The 15,228-nt window shown below is 40.8% G+C and overlaps 1 protein-coding gene across 4 annotated transcripts in view; it reads left to right on the forward strand.

Annotated features, from left to right (window-relative positions):
- The window catches only part of HECW1 (HECT, C2 and WW domain containing E3 ubiquitin protein ligase 1), a 269,154-nt gene that overhangs the window by 210,235 nt on the left and 43,691 nt on the right, over nt 1–15,228 (forward strand). For all 4 annotated transcript variants that reach the window (XM_021387592.1, XM_021387591.1, XM_021387593.1 and 1 more), the window contains 5 exons: nt 180–301; nt 2,551–2,736; nt 3,342–3,476; nt 13,782–13,887; nt 14,075–14,171. In XM_021387592.1, coding sequence (XP_021243267.1) covers nt 180–301; nt 2,551–2,736; nt 3,342–3,476; nt 13,782–13,887; nt 14,075–14,171 — 646 coding nt within the window. The remainder of the gene's footprint in view (nt 1–179; nt 302–2,550; nt 2,737–3,341; nt 3,477–13,781; nt 13,888–14,074; nt 14,172–15,228) is intronic.

A 15,228-nucleotide genomic window follows, 5' to 3' on the forward strand; every position in this document is an offset into this window, starting at 1 on the left:
CATAAGAACACTGACAGTTCTACCAGCAGGCTTGTCTTGGAAACGCAAGGAGAGTAGGTACATTGGGCAGGATGCTGACATTTTTATGCAGTCACTTTTGTAGCCACTCAGTAGGGATTAGATAACAGGCGATCTTTGCCACTGTTACTAAAATCATGCTTCTTTTGGTTTCTATCCAGAGATAAGGAGGGAAGGTTCCCTTTCTCCTGTGAATTCTCAAAAAATCACCTTATTGCTGCAGTCTCCAGCTGTGAAGTTTATCACCAATCCTGAGTTCTTCACTGTGTTGCATGCAAACTATGTGAGTAATTATGATTTGCTCTTTCTGAGTCCTGATACTGTCCCCAAGGCCTTCGGGGAGAACGCACAGTGAATTTGAGTTATATGACTTGGGGCTTGGTTGTCCTTTCTGAGCACAAGGCCAGGTTGAGAATAGCACAGACTGAAATCTCAGCACAGTTTTCAGGTAACGACAAATGTCCGATTCTGGCTGAGTGCTTTGTGGATTGAAGCCATCTGTCCTTCTCCAAGCCTCTGCCAGAGTTTTTTGCTCCTGAAGTCCTGCAGAAGGCAGCATATATTTACTCATCTGACATTGCCTGAACTATGTTATGGAGTGCACATAATTTCTTCCACTGACAGCGTGATATATGATGATTTATATCTGGGAACAGTATCAGTTTCATTCAGCACAGTTATTTGCAAAAGGGGCAAATGTTTCTATAGTGGTGCAAGAAACAGTTCACAAGAGATTTAAGTCCCAGTTTCATTTCTCACTGAAATAAAAAAGTCAAGAGAGGCCTTCAGTTTGATCTTATTAAATTGTCTTTAATATGGAAGGCATAACAATCTGTTGAAACATCTGTTAAATAGTCATGTAGATTCCACTTGCACAGAAATAATGACCCACATAACTCCTGGCTTAACGCAGTTGTTATATTTTAACCACATGCCCCTATTAAAATTTCAAGCTATTAATTATCCCAGTGAACTTGGGATTGAAAAAACATTATCCAGCAGTTAGACTTAAAAGGGAAAGGCTCCCATTAAGCAGATACTTTATTTCCATTGAGAGATAAATCTACATTGCATTTTTGGTTTTCGTAGTGCTGATCAGAGTTATTGATCAAACATTAGATCAAAATATATCTTCTGTAATGGAGTAGGTTGGGAACTCGGCAGTTTGTGACCATAAAGCTTTCCTGAGTTATAATCAGGTTTTATTTTCAGGGCAAAGATAATATCTCTTTGATTTCACTACATATACCAACATTTTACTATAATTAAGGACCTTGTGCTGCAAGGAGTATTCCCTTCTCAGCACTACCACAACTATAAACCCTACATAACAAAACTAGTACTTGTAAATGTTTTATTGCATTGTAGTGGTAAAAATGCATTAAAAGTACACAGAAATTGAGAATTCAAAGCTTTTGGAGCCAGACTCACTGGACAGATTACATATAGACACACTGGGACTCACTTCACTGGAGGCAGGAATTCGGGAATTCTCCAATGACCGTTAGTTGCACAAGAAGACAGAGACTGCAGAAAGTATTTCATGTAGTATAATGAAAGCTCTAGTGAGTAATTCAGTCCTTTCGGGTGACCAGTATAAACAGTGCACTCATTTTCTGTCTGGTGAAGTGCTCAGAAGGAATGCAGATTTTTTGTAAAGTTTCCTACCCTGCCTTGAGCTTTTTCCCTGGAGTAAAGATCCAAGAGTAGTGGCCTGTGGATGAGAAAAAGTGTTGCCACGACATGTGTATTCTGTGGTACTGTATCGCTGAAGACACTATGGCAACAAATATAGTTCAGTTGGACTCCTTTTCTGCATCAGAACTAACTCACTCAGATCTGCATCAGTGGATGTTCCCCTAAGAGGCGTGTTTAATGTCCATGGTGAGATATGACTACCTGCCTTTAGGATGGTTTTCATGTGACTCATGAAAACATCTCCATCTGACAGGCTTTTTAGTCAGTGCAGAAACAAATACTCAGTTCCAGAAAGCAATTGGTATCTTCCAAAAATAGACAATTGAATGTGTTTGTTTCTGTCCTGTCGCCATAAAGTGACCATAAATAAGGTAACAAACTCATATATAGACATCCACACTGCAGTCCTCTTCAGTTGATGAATCCTACCAAAAAATCTTAATTTAAATTTCACCATAAATACATGTTCACAGTGGTCTTTGCACCTTTCTTGGATCATCCAGTCACACAAGCAGGCTTTCTACTAGTCTTATGAAAGAAATGAAATAGACACAACTACATGCATCTTGAGTAGGTGGTGTTTTAGCTAACTGTCTTTTTGGAGTTCTTTATGAAGCAGTTTATGTGGAGGGTAACTGTGCATAATGCAGGGGGATGTTTGGCTTTTTAGATTCTATTTCTTACTTCTAAATGTTTGTGTAAAACAATCATTCGATGTAATGCAGCTCTCACAGTATGTGTTTCAGTTCTTTGGACAGATGTCCCAAGAAATAACTAAACATGTCATTTTGACATCAGAACTGTTTTTTATCACTTCTATTTTCCATTTCAAAGAGTGCCTATCGAGTCTTCACTAACAGTACCTGCTTGAAGCATATGATTCTGAAGATCCGTAGAGATGCTCGTAATTTTGAGCGCTATCAGCACAACAGAGACCTGGTAAATTTTATCAACATGTTTGCTGACACCCGACTAGAGCTTCCTCGTGGCTGGGAGATAAAAACTGACCAGCAGGGCAAGGTAAGAGGACCAACAAAACTAATCACTTGTTTAACACAGCACATCAGGCTACATGGTCACTGAAGGTCCCCTCATTCTTGTCTCAAAACTGGTAATGATTTGGATTAAACGACACTTGCAGCAAGTAGAGTTATTTTAAAAGCAGAAAAAAGCTTCAGGAACAAATGTTATAGAGCGTAGTGGTAACCTTCTAGCTTTCTGTGGAATATCACACCATATCTGAGACAGTACTGGAGTAATAAAAGTTTCATCCAGAGTAGAGATTGGTCATGTCTGAAAAGCAGACTTGGTGTCTGCTTCCATGAGGCTTTGCTACCCAATAAGCAGTGTTCCCTAGTAATTTTTTTCTCTTCTGCCTTGTTTACCTCATGGGTATTACATGTAATTTTGAGCTATGTAGCTTCAGGTATTTTCCAAGAGTTGTTCTAAGTTTGGCTAAGAAAGTCCTGTCATTTGCAGATACTATCTTCTAAGGCTGTGCCTTAACAGGGGATTTCTGACATGCAGTTTCTAGTGGTTTTCACTTTATGTTGCCACAGTACTGTCACACTGTTGGCTTTCTTCTTCCAGAAATAACCACTCTACATTGTTCCTGTATGTTTCAGTCTTTCTTTGTTGACCACAACAGTCGTGCTACCACATTCATAGATCCCAGGATCCCACTGCAGAATGGTCGTCTCCCTAATCACCTGACTCACAGGCAGCATCTTCAGCGGCTTCGTAGCTACAGTGCTGGAGAGGTAACTATGCTAGTAATAACACTGATCCCTTTTCACAGCTGTCAATTTAAAATGTGTTGAAAAAAAGGTCTTGTGGATTTTTATCTTCCAAAGAAGTAAGAGTTCTTTCCTTTCTGAAGGTTTTCTGTGAGAGCTTGCTGATAATGAAGATTTATATTTTTACCATTTTCAGAATAGAATAATAAACAAGTTAACTAAACAATCACAGTGAAGTTATGACAAAACAGATTTTAAAAGAAGAATCCACATTTGACATCCTTGTCTTGCTTTAGTAAAGGCAAGCCACTCATTATTTGTATATTTTGATACTTCAGCAGCCTTGTATCTTTCTTCATTCTCCACTATGACACTGTGCTCTGAAAATATATACTCCTTAGCAGGTGCAGTAATGCAGGTTAAGGTTTGCTTCCGTAACCTTCAAATCATGCTGAACAATCTTTCCTATGTTTCATGGAGATGACTTCTGTCACTGAGTAGCGTGGGCAGGATGGCAAGTGCATAAATCCTGTTTTTGTTTTGTGGAGTTAAGGAGGAAAGAGTACTAGCAATCAGATTCTTCATACGGTTGAAGATTTGTGAAGATTGCGGCTGAATGGGAGTAGATATGCATAAGGGCCAAAGGATCTTCCTCTTGTAGAAAATCATCAGGAGAAGTGCTTGTGAAATTAACACTGCAATTTGTTGCAGCAGGACTAGTCTGAACACTTCCCACTACCAAAGGAGCTTAGAATCAGGAGCTCATTTAAAGTGTGAGGTCAGTACTTCAGGACCAAGGGCAGGCAAGACATAAGTAGCTTTGATGGAGTTTTGGAATTTTGTGTGAATACAGCAAAATATTTTCTGAGGATTGAAGTGCATCAGTGTCTCTTTCAGTCCTATCTTCCCACCAGTTTAGCATCTTCCTTCTGCCAGCAGCCTGCACTTTAATGTTTTTATTGTGACTGATTCAAGTGATATGAATGTGAAAGCCACCCATGTGATGATCCATATTTGGGTTCATACTTTCCTGAGGCTTGCTTACAAATTCACCCAGTCAAGGACAGAAACACTGCTGAGCTACTCAGCCAACCTAACACAAGAAATACACTTTTTTCTGCAAGTGTTTGCAGAGCTGGCAAAAACAAAATGTCATGTACAGGGTAGAGAGTGAAGAGAATAATGACTCTCTGTAAACTGTTCAAGGCCACTGATTTGGCATGATTAGCTGATGAAACAGGGCCTTATTCTGTCTAGGCAGCTATCAGTGTTGGTACTCTCACTGCCTCAGTGGCCCAGGTCTCATGGTGCTTATGCACCCTTGTCATAGCCATTAGCTTCCCCTCCGGGAATATTTGCTCCTCCACTGGCAGAACTCCCATTGGTTTACAAGGACTTTGGATCAATCATGGAATAATAGAATCATAGAATTGCTCAGGTTGGAGAAGACCTTCAAGGTCATCAAGTCCAACCACAGCCTAACCATACTACTCTAACAACCCACCACTAAATCACACCCCTGAGCACCACATCCAAACAGTTTTTAAACACATTCAGGGGTGGTGACTCAACCACCTCCCTGGGGAGCCTGTTCCAGTGCCTAACAACCCTTTCTGTAAAGAAGTTTTTCCTGATATCCAACCTAAATCTCCCCTGCTGCAACTTGAGGCCATTTCCCCTTGTCCTGTCACCAGTGAGAAGAGATCAACCCCGCTCTCACTGCAATCACCTTTCAGGCATTTGAAGAGAGCAATAAGATCTCCCCTCAATGCCTGAAAGCACATCACTTACAAGGAAAAGATTCAAATCTTTGCAACTTGGCCCATGAAACTACGTGTTCCATGCTATTTCTTCTCAGTGTTTGGATGTGCTTTTGTCCTGTAAATCACAGAATCATGGAGTTGCAGGGGCTGGAGGGGACCTCAAGAGATCATTGAGTACGACTCCCCCGCTAAAGCAGGTACCCTTCAATAGATCACACAGATAGGCATCCAGCCGGGTCTTTAATATCTCCATAGAAGGAGACTCCACAGCCTCTCTGGGCTCAGTCACCCTTGCCATAAAGAAGTTCTTCCGTGTGTTTGTATGGAACTTCCTATGCTGAGTTTTAGGCTATTACTCCTTGTCCTATTGCTACGCAGCACCGAGAAGAGCCTGGCCTCATCCATTTGCCTTTAGATGTTTATAAACATTCATCAGATCCCCTCTCAAGTCTTCTTTTCCCCAGGCTGTACAGACCCAGGTTACTCAGCCTTTCTTCATACGGGAGATGCTCCAGGCCCCAAATCATCTTTGTGGCCCTTTGCTGGACTCCTTCCAGGAGATTCCTGTCTTTTATGAACAGGGGAGCCCAGAACCGGACACATTCTAAATGTGTTCTAAATGTGGCCTCACCAGGGCAGAGTAGAGGGGGAGCATCACCTCCCTTGACCTGCTGCCATGTTCTTTTTAATGCACTGCACTACCCACTACCATTGGTCTTCTTGGCTACAAGGGCACGCTGCTTGCTCATGGCCAACCTGTAGTCCACCAGGACCCCCAGATCCTTCTCCACAGAGCTTCTCTCCAGCAGGTTATACCCTAACCTATACTGATGCATGCAGCTACTCCTCCCCAGGTGCAAGACTCTACACTTGCTCTTGTTAAACCTCATCAGGTTCCTCCCAGCCCAACTCTCCAGTCTGTAGGAATCATATCTGTAGGAACACACATGGGGCTTTGTCCTGGCTGTGTCTCAGCTATCTTCAGTCTAGTTGTTTTTTTTTTGTTGAGAAGGTGGTGTGGCCTCTGGAATCTGTCACCAAGATGGTATGAAGGACCAAGATGACTGCCAGTCTTGAACATGCTGCACAGATGACAAATGAACATGAAGGAGAGCAGAACAGTGTAGCTTCAGTCATGATTCCTTGTGAATGCCAGAGAGGGCACAGAAAGGAGCTAGGGTACTGTGAGTCAAAACTCTCCCTGCTTTTGCACACATCAACAACAGCCTGCCCAAGTGCCAAAAGTAGTTGCTGAGTGTTTCTGTGGACTTGCCAGGGACTTTGTGATACTAAGTGATGAGTTGGGGAAACGGCAGATAAAAATTGTAGGTAAATTACAAGGGGTAAATTACATAGGTAAATTACAATAGGTAATTTACAGGGGAGAATGGTTTTAAACTCAAAGAGTGAAGGCTTAGATTAGACGTCGGGGGAAGTTCTTTGCAGAGAGAGTGGTGAGGTGCTGGAACAGGATGCCCAGAGAGGTTGTGGATGCTCTGTCCCTGGGGGTGTTCAAGGTTGGATGGGGCCCTGGGCAACCTGATCTAGCACCAGATCTGGAGTTTGGTGGCCCTGCCTGTGGCAGGGAGGTTGGAACTTGATGATCCTTGGGATCCCTTCCAACCCAAGCCATTCTATGATTCTATGATAAATGAGCCCAAATGGGAAAAAAGAAATACCCCGGCTTGACACAATTGTCAATTACTTTGAACTGTGTAATCATGAAGAAATGGTCATGGTTCTAAGAAATTGTAACCACAGTACTCAGCAGAAGACAAAAAGAAAATATCATGTCTGGAATTCTATTTAACCTAGCAAAGAACAGGTATTGCAAGAACTGGATATTGGAAGTAAAATCTAACCAATTGAATTGAAATAAGGCAGGATTGGAATTCAGTGAACTATCGACAATCCACGGAAGTACAGCATTAACTCTTTAACTCCCAGTACGATACATGGTCTCAAGATGCGGAATACCAATAACCAAAATCATAAAACCATGACAGTCTTACCATCAAGTTCCAGATTTCCCTGGCTAGATGTAGTGTTGCGATTAGGTTGTGGTGATCATGTAACAAACGGTGATCACTGGCTCTCGCCTCTGTGACATCCATGAATCTTACAAATCTTTTCAGTTTGTCAAAACATGACCTTTACTGTTGCCTAATGATCTGTGGTATTGAATCAAATATCTTGCATCAGAAATAAATAGTTGTTTCAATATTCCATATATGCTTGTAAGATTCATTCGTGAAATTAAAGCATAAAAATAAGTTTTCTCAAATATGGCAGTTTTCTTTGCTTTATGGAAATTGATTTCATTCTCAGCAGAGAACAGGTAGCAGTCAAACAGCTTCTGTCGAAGGCTGTCTGTTGCTTTCAAGTCTTTTTATTCAAAGCTTATCCAACTGCTAACAGGTCAAGCAGATACTCAAACTACTACTTTTAACTTAATCTGTACATGGTGAGCGGGCTTTGTTGTTTATTTAAGAAAAAAAAAAGATTTCTGCATGTAATAATCCCCATTTCCCTCTTCCAAGAAAACATCTATTTCATAAATTATTTTTTAATATTTATGCTTTTCTCTGTTTGAATTTTTCTCCTAGAAGAATGACCTCTGTAAAAGTTTTGATGTCCATCTGTGTAGATTCTTGATGTTAAATGGCATTGTATATTAATCAATTTGACAAGAATGCTATTGAGGCTTCCATGAGCACTTTCTTAAGGGCATCAATCTTTTAGAAAGAAGAGGTTGTTGATGGAACTCTTGGTTAGCTAATTTTTGAATGAAAACTTTCCATTCTCTCTCAGATATTTTTTTTCTGCAGTAGAAATTACTATAATGGAATGGTAGAGAGTTTAAAGACAAAAGGGAAAGAAGTAAGCATGCATAATGAAGTGGCAAGAGTTCCTGATTATTAAGTGTCTAAATCTAATTATTGGAGGAGGCACTGCATCTACAATTTACTGGTTGTCTTTTATATTAGTTCTTTCCCATTGAGATAATACATTAGATAAGAGCCACTGGTTGGTTCCCAGTGCTGATAGGAAAGACTGCAAGGGTGTTGCAATGTGTATCTCACTTGTTGTTGCATCCGACACCATACCTTTATTCTTTGTCCTGCACCTCCCAGGAGCTGGGAGAGCTGGCCACTACTATCCTGCCCACATTCATTTCCTGAATATATTTCGTTACTGTGATTAATCGTGGTTGAAAGGGTTAAGCCTCTGTTAGAATTATTATTTGGTCCCATATGCCCACTACACCCAATATGGACATGGGATGATGGCCAGCCCGTGAGTGTGATAGGGTCTGCATAAGCAATTGGAAATATTGATCTGAAGAAGATGCCTGTCCAAAACTGACACTAATGATGCCACAGGGATCCCAGGGAAAAGAGCAGGTTAAGAAGGGAACTTGTGAGGTACAGAAACAGTATCAGCATTCATTGGCATCTGGGAAACGAGAGAGAGAACTTCCCAGTTCCAGAGGAACCAAGGTTAGAGAAGGCATAGCTGGAAAACAAAAGAAAAACTTTGTGGTCCCAAATGAGCCAAGGTCAGAAGGAAGGTGAAATCCAGGTGGTTAACTTTGTACATTTTCCCTTGATCATCTTCAGCATTCCAGGTGTATTTGTTAAGAGGCTCTTTGAGGGTTAAAAGGACAGGACCATTGTGGGGGAAATCGGTTGTCCTGGGAGTAATTGTCCCACTAAGCAGCTCTTTGAGTTAGGGACCACGGGTGCAGCGGTTGCCAGTGGTGAAAAATATTCCAGGTCCCCAATAACCCTCTGATTCCTTTTCAGTCAACAGAATCTGGTCTCCCCCCATCAAGGACACTTTCCACACATACTCTGTCTCTGATTTCCTAGGGGAAAATCTTTCTTTAATTTGGCCAGCTCAGTAGCAGAATAGGAGACCACCTTGATACTTACATCAGAGTACCCACCTTCACCCTCTTCATATGCATACTCAGTTTCTATCAGAGGGCAGAGAAGGGTCACCAGGTTTTCTGATTTGTCTTTTTGGGTTCTCACATTCTCCATACTTTCTCCCAGATACAAATCACTACCTGGGGAACTATCATTAATCTCCGTCTCATTTACCAACTCTTGTCTAAGGGCTTATTGAAGGAGGACTTTTGAATGTTTTTCTTCCTCTAACTGTCCCCTAAGATCTTCTACTTGGTCCTGCAGGTACATGAGCAATTACTGCAAGGATTGAATAATTTGGGTTTCTGCCATATGCTTCTGGTTGCGGATCTTGATGGCAGCAGTAAGAGCATCTCCTAGAACTGCACAAATGATTGATTTTCCCTTTCCCTCCCCAATACAGGTTTGCTTGTGGAGAGAATTTATATGATCCGCAACTCCCTCTAGGTTGGACCAATTACTCCGTGCCCACTCCATCCCCACAGGGGAGGGTTTGGCACCATGTTTTTCTAAGAGGTCGAGGAGCAGATTCCTGCCCTTGTTCTTTTTTTCATTAATGATCATACCTCAAAATGTGGAGCAATCTCTTCGGGGGGGGGAAACACATATTATCAGCAATTCAACAGTTTTATCCTTACACCCCTGAAGGGTACCACATATTCTAAAACTTCAGAAGTGGAGTGATCTTTACGGAGGGGAAACATTATCAACAAATCAATAATTCACTCCTTACACCCCCAAAGGGTACACGCATATTCTAAAAAGACAATTTCTTACCTCAGGATCCATCCCGAGGGGTACACTCAAATTCTCAAAGGACAACACTCTTCCCTCAGGGTATATCCTGTCCGTGATGCCAATTTAAATATGTCTCGATCTAATTATTGCAGGAGATGGTTCAACATATATATACCCAGAGGAAGATTAAGGCAACAAACGAGGCCAGATGTTGTCCAGAGATTTATTACAAATCGTAAGCTACTAAGGAATGCAGGGAAGATGGGGAAGTTAGCGATAGTAAAGAGAGAAATCCTAGCAAATGGTTTACAAAGCAGGGATAGTCAGCACCAGGGGTCCAGCGACATCTCGTTGGTCCACAGGGGGGCAAGTCGGTCAGTGACGTCTCATTGACCTGCATGGCTGTAGTTCAGTGGAGGGGGTACCCATTCTTCCTCAGAATTCTTCGGGTTTTTATCCTCTCCATAGCGTCCTTTTGGTTGTCAGGGGCACTTCTGTTTTGTTAATCAGGGGTGACAGTAGTTGCAACAGCATGTCCATAGTACATGCCCTTCCCACTGGGTAATCAGCAGATGATCATGATATTGTTGCATAGTGGGCTGCTAGATATGCACATTGACTGCATGGTGGTCCTCTCCTCCGAGATGACCCCCATAAGTCAGCTAGAATGCTCAAAAGAAGCAACAGCTGAAAAGGTTTCTCCTGGTCACCCAGCCATATATGTTTCTCTTACCACTGTGCTCATGGTAATCATTAACTCCAAAAGCTTGTTGAGCAGGTTATGTCTGGGATGGGTGCCGCTGAACAAGATTTGAGACAAAAGTTGTTCCAGCTTCTTACAGTAAGAAAGACCAAGGATGTACAAAGATGTAGCAGTTTATAACTCTCCTTACTGACCCAAACCACAGCAAGCAAGTAGGAGGGCTCAAACAAGCAGGAGCCTCTCAAATCCAGCAGTAATATAAAGCCCAGGAAATGATATTTTATCATTGAAAGGCTCTGTGATGGCGTTGGACACTCCACTCTGGTTGCAGCATCGCAGAATTTATTACAGTGCTGTTTAACGATGTCTATCTATCAGTTACAATGCTGTTAAACCATGTCGTCTATCAGTTTACCCTACATTAGATGAACCAGATTACAAAGTCTTTAGAGGGATTTTTTTTTTAATTTTTTTAATTTTTTTTTTAATTTTTTAAAATTTTTTAAATTTTTTTTTAAATTAGAGAATAATATACTAATCTAAATTAAAGTATTTGATTAGAAAGTCAGAGCAGTCAAGGCAAGTGTAATTAAATACTAAAATGGAGCAATCAATTGCACTGTATTAACTAAAAGATTGGAAAGAGGAGTATTAGCTAAATTGAAGGTAATTAGACAGCTGGGATTTTTCATGTTGTTCTCTGTTGCCAGAGAAAAGTTGTTTAGAGGTGTAAATGCGCAAAAACCAGGATCCAAACAAAGCATTAGCAATGTCTAATGATGGTGATGAAGAGAAGTATAGCACCACACAGTGTGTGCAGTTTATTCTGCTAAGGTACCTACAGAACTGGTTTCTAGTTGACTTTAATCCAAAGTAGGGAAGAGGTGAGTGAAGGTTTCCCTTCGTTAGGTCTGTCCACATTTCCTTTCAAAATCCCTGTCTCGGGAGAGTGCTTTGGGGCAGCACAGATAGGTTAGCAAAAAATAAAGATAGAATGAGTTGACATGAGCAAGAGGAGGATTCAGCCCCAAGCTGGGCAGAGGTACTCTCCAGTTGCCATGTGACAATCATGCTTTTTTTTTTGGAGACAAGGTTTTAATTCTTCAGTTACCCCTACCCCTAACCTTGTTCCTGTGTTCTGGTCGGTATATCTACGTTGTACCAACAAGGGCATGGGAATTTTATATTTCAAGCATGAGTGGAGGAACAGCTGTGCCTGGAAAAGCTCCATGCCCACTCTGGCAATGGATTATAATCGGGCAACATTTGCAGCTACACCTCCTCCTCCTTCCATAGCATAGACTGAATACCATGAGGGCCACATTGTGCCTTCCAGAGTGGATGCTTGGGTCACAGGGTGAAAGCTGCCTGAGCTAAACTTACAGTATCAGTTGGCCCATGAGGATGTGAGATGGAGACCTAGGGAGAAGGAGAGAAGATTTAGCTCAGCACAGAGGAGATGTGTCTTTGGGCCAAGACTTAGAGAGTGTGCCTGTGAGAGCAGAGTACACCACAAGGCTATTGCTTAACAGGATTGAAGAGGAGACAAGACTAGTTTCACAGCTAAGGTTTTCATTACACTTACACAGCTTTTAACAAAAACATAGATACTGTTTAAATTGCATCAATCCCTGTGGCATTCATTGCATTGCAGTTAGTACACTGTATATGACCTGTTTGAAAGTTCAGTTATAAATTGCCTGTTTTTAAAGGTGAAAGGGATTGGACCAAGATTAGCACATCAGCCCATTAAATACTGCAAGCTTGTCTGTTCTCCTTGACACTGGAATAACTCTCTTGTAGCCAGCAGATGTATACCAATATAAAATGGGTACAAGCACAATCATAACTGAATCATAGATAAAAATGTTCACTGTGCACTTTCACAACACTTCTGTGTTTTCAGTTACAGTATGTTTAATAAGAATCATCAAGATTTTTTATTGTTTAGCCTGTGTGTTGACATGTATGAAGTACATTGACTGGCATCTTGCTACACATAAACTTTTTATTCTTTATGTGCTCCAGAGGCAACTTGCCAGTCACATTTAGCTTCTCGGTTTTCATTTATATCCAGCTGGAAGGCCTGGCATTTGGCCATAGTACTGAAAATGGATTGGCACTACTTGATTGGATGCAGAGCTAGGCATTTAAAATACTGGAGTATGGGCAATTTCTTCCTGAATTGGTTGCCAAGTACTACAGTTTGTGCAGCAAGAAGGAAGCTGCTATCATCAAAGTAGAATGACAGTTGGAATCCATACACATTTTGTCATGACACAGATTTTTTAGCAGTGCTACTATGTTGGCTTTCCTGTGGCCGCATTTTGGAGGAACATGTGTGAGAGAGGTGGGTTCCCCTCAGTTTGCACAGTCCCACATACAGTTACATAGCAAGTAATGACATACTGAAGACAAATTACTGTTATTGTATGGCTTTGAATATCCTCAGGTTGAAGTGTTTTCCCACCTTCTAATGTATCTGCCTTCCTGACATGAATCTCTCCTCTAGATATTGTGTTTAGGACAGTGGCATTCTTTACAAAAAGTCTCTCAACTAAGTAGCAGTGATACATTTCCTCTTTATTCCTCTTTATTTATCTACTTTTTGGATGATATTTTTTTTTCAGCATATATAATTCAATATCTGTTTCTGGTTATGCAAGTTAGGCAAAAGCCCTTTTCTAACCTGTGCTCAACACAGTTATATCTTCCTCACGTTATTCCAATATTAAATGTCCTTTCAACAATACAGAGAGAAAACTTGTAGTGTTGTGCGTTTTTATCTTTTTCAAATTAACATTGCTATAAAAATCTTGACATAAACGCAGTTATGCTAGAACAAGATACTGTATAATGTGGCAGAGATTTTATTTTCACTGTCAGAGAACTCCATCAATGTAAGGTCTTTATTAACTTGCATTTACTTCTGGATTCTGTTGCCTTCACTGTAGCATAGAAGAGGTGTGATGGCTGTGGATAGCTCCTCCATTTGGGAACACAACATTACCTGATATTTTTAAGCTGACTGAAGTGTAAAGCTATAATTTTCATGCAGACTTTCTGTCCTTCAGTCAGTCAGCATCGTGGACCATTCTCAAAGTCACAAAAGTAAAGATCAGAAACATTTCTACTAACTGATGTGCTGCCGATTGCCATTTGCCCATTCTTCCCCTTTCCTCCTTTGTTGTAGGCCTCTGAAGTCTCTCGGAACAGAGGAGTTACTCTGTTGGCCAGACCAGGCAATAGTCTCGTAACAGCTATTCGAAACCAGCATCATTATGAGACATTACCTCTGGGTAAGCCAAGTTTCCCTATTCAAAGCAGAGCTCACAAAAAAAGCATTTTAGAACAATTTGTCAATCACATACACAGCTCCATGTTGTCCTTTGCCTCACTAGCAGTGCAGTCAGTGGGCCCCTGTAATGTCCAAAAGGCCCCCTCAATGGTAAATAAAGCCTCTGTATTACTTTTTTCCTTTTCTAGCTTACAATGACAAAATTGTTGCATTTCTACGCCAACCCAACATTTTTGAGATGCTGCAAGAACGTCAACCCAGCTTGGCCAGAAACCATGCACTCAGGTACTGCTTTGTTTCACACTGCTGACACCAAGTTCCATAAATTATTTACTGTAGTGTAAAAAGCAAATTCTACTAACTATTGCAAAAAAATATGAACCCGAATCCTATCCAGAACTGTCACTCTTAAGTATTACTGAATAGCAGAAACTATCTTCGTCTACAATTATCACCTTGCTTTTCAGAAGATAGTTTTGACATATGGTTTTGATGGGAGTGAACAGGAAAAAAGCCAGTAGTTTCAGTAGAAGTAGGATTTTACCTTGTGGTCAGATTTATACTCAAGCTATGGACATAGTGATTCTAGATTTTATAAGCAGCAACATTATGAAGTACTCCTGTCTTTACTCTTTCTCATGGCTTAAAGCTAGTCCTTTCCTAAGTAATTAAATTATATCTCTGTTTTTCTTACACCCACTTCTTTTCTATTAGGTGTGAAAAAAAAAAAGAAAAAAATCAGAAGCAAAAGCCAGTACAATTTTAAATTCATTCTAATTCCAAAAGTTAGATTAATTGTTTTGACCTAGAACCTGAGCTAGTGTTAGTCAGTCTCAGCAATGCCAGAGTACACCAGCACAAAGTTTGGCCCAAGGGTTTAGTTTGCTCTGTACTGTGAAAAGTGCAGCTGAGGACCTGATAAGGAAGTGAAGGAGGAGCAACAGAAGAACCTTCAAGATCTTGTAGCCAACTCTTTGCTGATAGCCCTCCTGACTCACAATTTACACGAGAGCCAGACAAAGAGTTCTTTGGATGTACGGATTAGACTTGATTCCTGGAGGAGTTAATACATGCAAATAAAATGAGAAAGAGAGAATGAAAACTGCTGCTTGTATTCAAGATGTACAATTTTTATCTTCACCATCAAATTATTCCATACTGTTTTTTTCCTCAGCTGTAATTCGAATTCTCATTTCTCAGAGAACAGATGATGCTTTTATCTCCTTTTGAGCAGAGAACAAAATTAACTAGTAATAGGACTACACAGCTTAGCCAGCACGTAATGAGATTTGTAACAAGATATTGAGCCCTTTGCCTCCAAGTCATTGCTTTGATTGTAGCT

This window comes from Numida meleagris, chromosome 2 (assembly GCF_002078875.1).
Source record: "Numida meleagris isolate 19003 breed g44 Domestic line chromosome 2, NumMel1.0, whole genome shotgun sequence".
NCBI classification, from domain to species: domain Eukaryota; kingdom Metazoa; phylum Chordata; class Aves; order Galliformes; family Numididae; genus Numida; species Numida meleagris.